This window comes from Otolemur garnettii, unplaced genomic scaffold (assembly GCF_000181295.1).
Source record: "Otolemur garnettii isolate 467f Iridium unplaced genomic scaffold, OtoGar3 scaffold00038, whole genome shotgun sequence".
NCBI classification, from domain to species: domain Eukaryota; kingdom Metazoa; phylum Chordata; class Mammalia; order Primates; family Galagidae; genus Otolemur; species Otolemur garnettii.
This window is the reverse complement of record NW_003852433.1, coordinates 15,755,301-15,763,185: the sequence shown is the minus strand read 5'-3', so window position 1 is coordinate 15,763,185 and position 7,885 is coordinate 15,755,301. Positions and strand designations below refer to the sequence as shown.

The 7,885-nt window shown below is 43.7% G+C and overlaps 1 protein-coding gene across 1 annotated transcript; it reads left to right on the top strand.

The window, feature by feature from the left end:
- The first annotated feature begins 4,412 nt into the window (after window positions 1-4,412).
- On the top strand, window positions 4,413-6,881 carry LOC100953873 (disintegrin and metalloproteinase domain-containing protein 1b-like). Its single transcript, XM_023513245.1, has one exon. The coding sequence runs from the start codon at window positions 4,413-4,415 to the stop codon at window positions 6,879-6,881; it is 2,469 nt and encodes an 822-aa protein (XP_023369013.1).
- Window positions 6,882-7,885: the final 1,004 nt, after the last annotated feature.

Below are 7,885 nucleotides of genomic sequence, written 5' to 3'. Positions count from 1 at the left end.
GCCAGCCACATACACCTGAGGTGGTGGGTTCGAATCCAGCCCGGGCCTGCTAAACAATGATGGCTGCAACCAAAAAATAGCCAGGCGTTGTAGCATGCGCCTGCAGTCCCAGCTACTTGGGAGGCTGAGGCAGGAGAATCACTTGAGCCCAGGAGTTGGAGGTTGCTGTGAGCTGGGATGCCATAGCACTCTACCCAGGGTGACAGCTTGAGGCTCTGTCTCAAAAAAAAAAAAAAGAAAGAAAGAAAAAAGAAATGCAACTAAATAAAACTAAAAAGAAATGTGAGAATTAGTCACTATTTTCTTTTCTTTTCTTTCTTTTTTCCTTTCCCTTACCCCCTCCTTCCTTCTCTGTCTGCTCTCCCCTTCCCTCATGCCCCACCGTGTCATTAATAGTCATTAATTGTCCTCATATCAAAGTTGAATACATAGGATTCATACTTCTCCATTCCTGTGATGCTTCACTAAGAATAATGTGTTCCACCTCCATCCAGGTTAATACAAATGCTGCAAAATAGTGACTAATTTGCACATAAATTGGATTTTTTGACCAAAGTGCATTACTTAAACATTAAATTTTAATTCAACTTGTTAATATGTTGTTTAAGATATTGCAGCCTCATTTATAAGTAAAACGTGTTTGTAATTTTCCTTTATAATAATTTTTTTTTCTAATTTTAATATTAGGGGTATCCAGATGAAGTAGAAAAAAAAAAGAAAGAAAGAAATGTGAGTAACCTGTTACCATAGAAGAAAAATCATGTTTATCTCTGTAGGAGGAGGGATTTGTAATTACAAAGAGGCATATAGGTTACTTTTGTAGAGCTCAAAGTGTTAATTACTTGATCAAAATTATGGTTATACATTGATAGGCCTAACGGGCCTAGGCTAAGACAGAAAGGTGTTAGGCTATAATGGAAAAATAACAGTTAACTTCTAGCAAATTACCAGACTGCAAGCTTTTAAATAAAATGAAATAAGTCTAGTTCATTCCCAAGATAAATGAGAAAGTACTAATTGATTTCTTGCTTCTAGTTCATTCCCAGTTTCTTACTTGGCTAACTCCCTGGGAAACAGACCAGGAAGTACCAACTGTCCCCAGACTGACCTTTAGATAATACCAGGTGGAGAAATAACTGAAACTAAGATGTATGGAGGGAAAGTACTGAAACTAAGATGTATAGGGGGAAAATATTAAAAGAAAGATACATGACATATGGCTAACTAACCACAAAGTTTTGCTTCTATACAATGCTTGCTTGCTACCTCACCTAAATGCACCTGGATAGCCTGCATGCCAACCAGGATGCAGATCAAGCCTTAAAAACCTGACCCCGTGGGCCGTACCTCTGGCTCAAAGGAGTAGGGCGCTGGCCCCATATGCTGGAGGTGGTGGGTTCAAACCCGCCCCGGCCAAAAACTGCAAAGCAAAAACAAAACAAAACAAAAAACCTGACCCCTTAAGCCCTTGGGGGCTGCTCTTAGAAACCCCATGTTGGGACACTGAGGCAGTCGCTGGCTGGCTCTTCAATAAAGGGACTCTGCTGTGAATTCAGCTTGTTTGACAGTGTGGTCTTTGCGGAACTCCTGGGCACAACACAACGACATCTTTTCTACTTTATAATTACCCTGAAATCTACATCTATTCATAAAATGTTCTTTCCAGCAAAATGTGCTATATTTCACAATAAAAGATGTTAGACACAGACAATAAATAAGGAAGAATGGAGAAAGCAAATATATACTTTTTATCAAAGACATGAATCATAAAATAGAGGCAAAATTTGGATGGTTAAACAAGAGTGACATGGGCTGAAAGGAATGGTTTTACTAGAGTAATAGTATAGCGTATAAAGAAGTTGATCTGGCTCGGCGCCTGTGGCTCAAGCGGCTATGGCACCAGCCACATACACCTAAGGTGGCAGGTTCGAATCCAGCCTGGGCCCGCCAAACAACAATAAAGGCTGCAACCAAAATATAGCCAGGTGTTGTGGCGGGTGCCTGTGGTCCCAGGTACTTGAGAAGCTGAAGCAGGAGACTCGCTTGAGCCTAGGAGTTGGAGGTTGCTGTGAGCTGTGATGTCACTGCACTCTACCCAGGGGAACAGCTTGAGGCTCTGTCTCAAAAAAAAAAAAAAAAAAAAAAGGCTCGGTGCCTGTGGCTCATTGGCTAACGCACCAGCCACATACACCTGAACTGGCAGGTTTGAATCCAGCCCTGACCTGCCAAACAACGACGGCTGCAACCAAAAAATAGCCAGGTGCTGTGGCAGGAGCCTGTGGTCCCAGCCACTTGGGAGGCTGAGGCAAGAGAATTGCCTAAGCCCAGGAGTTGGAGATTGCTATGAGCTGTGACACCACAGCACTCTACCAACGGCAACAAAGTGAGACTCTGTCTCTAAAAAAAAAGAAAAGAAAAAGTAGAGTCAGAGAGGTCTCAGTATAAATTGTTGAACAGAACTTTGTAATTTTCTATACACTGATACAATTTCTTTGACTTTTTCCCTGGAAACAACAGAACCTCCTTACAGCCCTGAAATAAGTATAATTAATGACTTACTCAACCAGAATGTGCAGACAAAGCCAAGATAAGTGTTATGCCACCACAGATTGTGACCAAGAGCCTCTGAGCCATTTTTTGTTCCTGGGTTGTATGAACTAGCATGATTCCTTACTGAGCTTGAGTGCCCTGCACTCTGCCCCAACTACATAATGGGGTTAGCTCCCTTTATGGATTATTCATTTTTACCTCCATAAAAACCCCTTAATGCTGCTAATCTGGAAGATGGATTTTAGGTAGCCTGTGCCTCCCCCTCCCAGTTGACACATCCTCTAAAATAAATCCTTTCCTCCTTGATAACCTTTGCTGTCTCAGTAATTAGCTTTCTGTGCAGCAAGCAACAGTGAACTCCCCCTGTGGGTTCATTAATAGTATCTCCCATATACACTTTTCGATAGTGTTATAATCAGAATTTAGAAACTAATTTTTTTTTTTTTTTTTTTGCAGTTTTTGGCCGGGGCTGGGATTGAACCCACCACCTCCGGCATATGGGGCCGGTGCTCTACTCCTCTGAGCCACAGGCACTGCCCCTGAATTTTTTTTTTTGAGACAGAGTCTCACTTTGTTGCCCTTGGTAGAGTGCCGTAGTGTCATAGTTCACAGCAACCTCCAACTCTTGGGCTTAAACCATTCTCTTGCTTCAGCCTCCCAAGTAGCTGGGACTACAGGCACCTGCCACAGTGCTGAGCTATTTTTAGAGACAGGGTCTTGCTCTGGCTTAGGATGGTCTCGAACCTGTGAGCTTAGGCAACACACTCGCTTCACCTGCCCAGAGTGCTAGAATACAGACATGAGCCACTGCGCCCGGCTCCAGAAACTGAATTTTGATGACATTCAAAAATAGGATTACTAGGCTCGGCACCTGTTGCTCAAGCAGCGAAGGCACCAGTCATATACACCAGAGCTGGCAGGTTCGAATCCAGCCTGGGCCTGCCAAACAACGACAACTATAACCAAAAAGTAGCCAGGCGTTGTGGCAGGCGCCTGTAGTCCTAGCTACTTCGGAGGCTGAGGCAAGAGAATCACTTAAGCCCAGGAGGTGGAGGTTGCTGCCAGCTGTGATGTACAGCACTCTACCCAGGGCAACAGCTTGAGGCTCTGTCTCAAAAAAAAAAAAAAAAATAGGATTACAAAAAATTTTTAAAAAAAGGATTACTATCTCTTGGCCTATGGAGCATCAGCCCATCTGGGTCTATGCTGGGGTGCAAAGTAGCCACTTGCATTATCTAACAGACTAGCTGCTGAGATACACACAACATACACACGCACACAGAGAATGCCTCATGGATCTGAAAAGATCACCCTGGGTTAAGATGTTCATGGCTCAGAGCAAGAGTTTTAGAGGAGAGGACATGATCACCAAGCATCCCCCCATCTAACTCCCACCCTCTACTCTGGAACATTTGGAGTTAGCTGAGCAACAGACAACAGGAGGGGTGGGGGAGGGGTGTTCCCTGAGGTCCAGTTGAGGAAGTTGAAGAAGGCATAGAAGGCAGGCATAGAGATGAAAATTTCCTTTCCCATAGTATAGTCCTACATTGTAAGAGTTCACCTCTCTTCTTTACAATATATCCTTCTGTTACGTAAAAAGGAAGTTATAAGTGCCGGAATAAATCTGATGCTTGGAAAGTCATCTCAGAGAAAGGAAACTATTGGAAGGACAACAGAGTCACCAGAAAGACTAGGAAGAGGCTCAGACATAAGGCTGTCACTTTAGGAGGTAGGCAGTGGACACTGTTCACGCAGCCAGCATAGGTCTGGGGTTAGTTCCTGTGTCTGAGGGTCCGTGTGTCAGGAAGAGCGGCTACTGCTGATGGACATAGGCCTGCACTATCAACTGATTCACTAAGACCATGTCAGCAACAGCCTCAGTGAGAGACTCTACCTCCCTCCTGTCTGCTGGACAGAAACTCCTTGTGGTTTTCTATGAGGCTAGGAGAGGGCTCTGGACTTGGGCTCTCAAAATGAAAGGTTTGGAGCTGGGGCTAGTGCCAGGACTTCCACATCCCGGGCTGGGGAACATGTTGCTCTTGGTAATGATTTTTCTCCCAAGCATGTACTGTGACATGGAATCAGTATATTACTCTTCCTACGAAATAGTCATCCCAAAGAGTCTGACAGGCAGAGGAAGTGAAGACCCCATGGGAAAGGCATCCTATATGCTAGTTATGCAAGGCCAGAAACACCTGGTTCACCTGAAGGTGAAGAGAGATTATTTCATGAACAGTTTTCCAGTCTACAGTTACCACAACGGCATCCCGGGGCAAGAAGTGCCTTTCATTTCACACGACTGTCACTATGAAGGCTACATCGAAGGAGTGCCAGGTTCTTTTGTTTCTGTCAATACCTGTTCAGGGCTCAGGGGTATCCTGATTAAGGAGGAAAAATCTTACGGCATTGAGCCTGTGGAATCTTCAAAGCAATTTGAACACGTACTGTACACCATGGCGCATCAAGTGCATGTCTCCTGTAGTGTGACTTCCAAAGACAGCCAAGTGGTGTCTACTAGCTGGCAACAAGGGAGCAGGAAGCCTCAGAATCTACAGGCGCTGTCCTACTTGTGGTCACACACCAAGTATGTGGAGATGTTTGTTGTTGTCAACAACCAGCGGTTCCAGATGTGGGGCGGTGACATCAATGAGACAGTCCAGAGAGTAGTGGACATCGTTGCTCTGGCCAACATCTTCACTAGGGGAATAAACACAGAGGTGGTGCTGGCTGGAATGGAGATCTGGACCGAGGAGGATCTAGTAGAAGTCCCAGAGGACTTGGAGGTTACGCTCAGGAATTTCAATAGCTGGAGAAGAGAGAAGCTCGTCCATCGTGTGAAGCATGATGTCGCCCACATGATCGTTGGGCATCATCCCAAAGGGAGTATGGGTCAGGCGTTTCCCAGTGGTGCCTGTTCGAGGGGGTTTGCCGCTGCCGTTGAATCCTTCCACCATGAAGATGTCCTCCTGTTTGCAGCGCTCATGGTCCATGAGCTCGGGCACAACCTGGGCATTCAGCATGACCATTCGGCCTGCATTTGTAAAGATAAGCACTTTTGTCTCATGAGTGAAAGTATCACTAAACATGGTGGCTTCAGCAACTGCAGCTCTGATTACTTCTACCACTTCCTTCATGAACAGAAAGGGACCTGCCTGTTTAACAAACCGTGGCACAAAGGCCGCAAGCGTAGAGAATCCACTTGTGGAAACAAATTGGTGGAAGAAGCTGAGCAGTGTGATTGTGGTGATGCTTGTGCAGAAAATGAATGCTGTGATGAACACTGTAAACTAAAGGAAGAAGCACAGTGTGATGAAGGACTCTGCTGTTCTTTGTGTAAATTTAAAACTAGGGGACAGCCTTGCCGTGTTGCTGAGCGGCCCTGTGACCTCCCAGAATATTGTGATGGTGCATCTTCCTCATGCCCTGAAGACAGGATTATGCAAGATGGCTCAATTTGTAATCAAATGTACTTCTGTCTTAAAGGTTATTGCATGGATCCTAATATTCAGTGCATAGAAGTATTTGGGTTGGGTGCAAAATCTGCATCACAAAGCTGTTACAATTTAATGAACAATAAAGGGGACCGGTTTGGAAACTGTGGCTTTGGTGGTAATAATCCTATTAAATATAGTAAGTGTAGAGATGAAGATATATTTTGTGGGAAAATTATATGTTCAGGTGTTACATCTTTACCAACAATCAAACTCAATTATACAATGGTCCAGGTCTCTCATGAAGATGACTGGTGTTGGAGTGTGGATTATTTTACCACTTCCGACATGCCTGATGAGGGCCAAGTGAGGAGTTACACTTCCTGTGCCCCAAACAAAGTCTGCATAGATTCTGTCTGCAGAGATTACGCCCCGAGCACAACTGCCTGTAATCCAGAGAAAACATGTAATGGGAAAGGAGTCTGTAATGATTTATCACACTGCCACTGTGAAATAGGGAGTGCCCCCCCCAACTGCAAGGCTCCAGGAGATGGGGGCAGTGTGGACAGTGGCCCTCCTGGCTTAGCGACCCCAGTGGAAAATGAAAATAGTAAAAATAATACACTTTCTTCAGATGTAGTTACACTTCTCATTATTATTGGTTCTATAATATTATTGATATGTTTTATCATTTGCCTTTTGTGGTTTTGTGGAAAAAAACGGGAGGCTGAACCGATACCAGAAAAGGCTGAGGAAGCAGCAGGAGAGGAAGCAGCAGGAGAGGAAGAAGCAGGAGAGGAAGCAGCAGGAGAGGAAGAAGCAGGAGAGGAAGAAGAGAAAGAAGCAGAAGAGGCAGGTGAAGAAGAGGAAGCAGCAGGAGAGGAAGAATCAGAGTCCTAAAATAAGCCAAATATATCAAACTTGTCAACCACTGATTAGGAATAAGAGCTTCAATGAAGCAAAGGTGAAGTGGAAACAGATGGCTCCATTGGCTCTGCCTGGGACTCTGACGACTACAAGAATATACGAGTGTGGGAAGAGGAATTCTTCCCCTTTTATTTTTTTTAATTTTATATATATATATATATATATTTTTTTTTTTTTTTTGCATTTTTTGCCCAGGGTTGGGTTTGAACCCACCACCTCTGGTATACGGGGCCAGTGCTCTACTCCTTGAGCCACAGGTGCCGCCCTCCTCCACTTTTATTATTCACTTTAGTAACTAAGTTTATATTTATTTAATATACTCAATATCTTAGTATCTTTTACTTTTTCACATTTCATTCAACTCTTAAAACGCATCTTTGGAGATCAATGTCCTTTTAGGTTTATTTTTTCAGTTACCAAAAACTATTTTTTTTCCCCCAGGTTTTTGGCTGGGGCTGGGTTTGAACCCAGCCGGCATATGGGGCCAGCGCCCTACTCCTTTGAGCCACAGGCGCCGCCTCAGAAACTATTTTTTAGGACATGCTATCTTCCACGTAAGTTGTTTGACATGCAGAACTATATATAATTAAATTTATTACTACCGCTGGGATTTTCATTTTAAGTAGCAACTACCTTTTATGTGAGGACAGTTGTTTATGTGATTAACTGTACTAACTTGCCCTACTAATGTACATCCATGAAAGAAAGAGTTTTTAAATACAAAAATAAATAAAATCCTATTCATATTAGATACTTCTTCAGGTTCTGTGTGCTGTAGTTATTGAGGTCACTTTGTTCTGGGGCTCTTGGGGAGAAGCTGTACCTGAAAAAAGAGAAGACCTTGACTGTCTCTAGGTGAAGTCATCCACTTTGCAAATCTGGTAGATTTAACACAATGCATGTACATTCCAGTTATCCTCAGTATTTCTAGGTACTTCCTATACCTGTACTCTTTTTACCTGAAAGGTTTTTTTTTT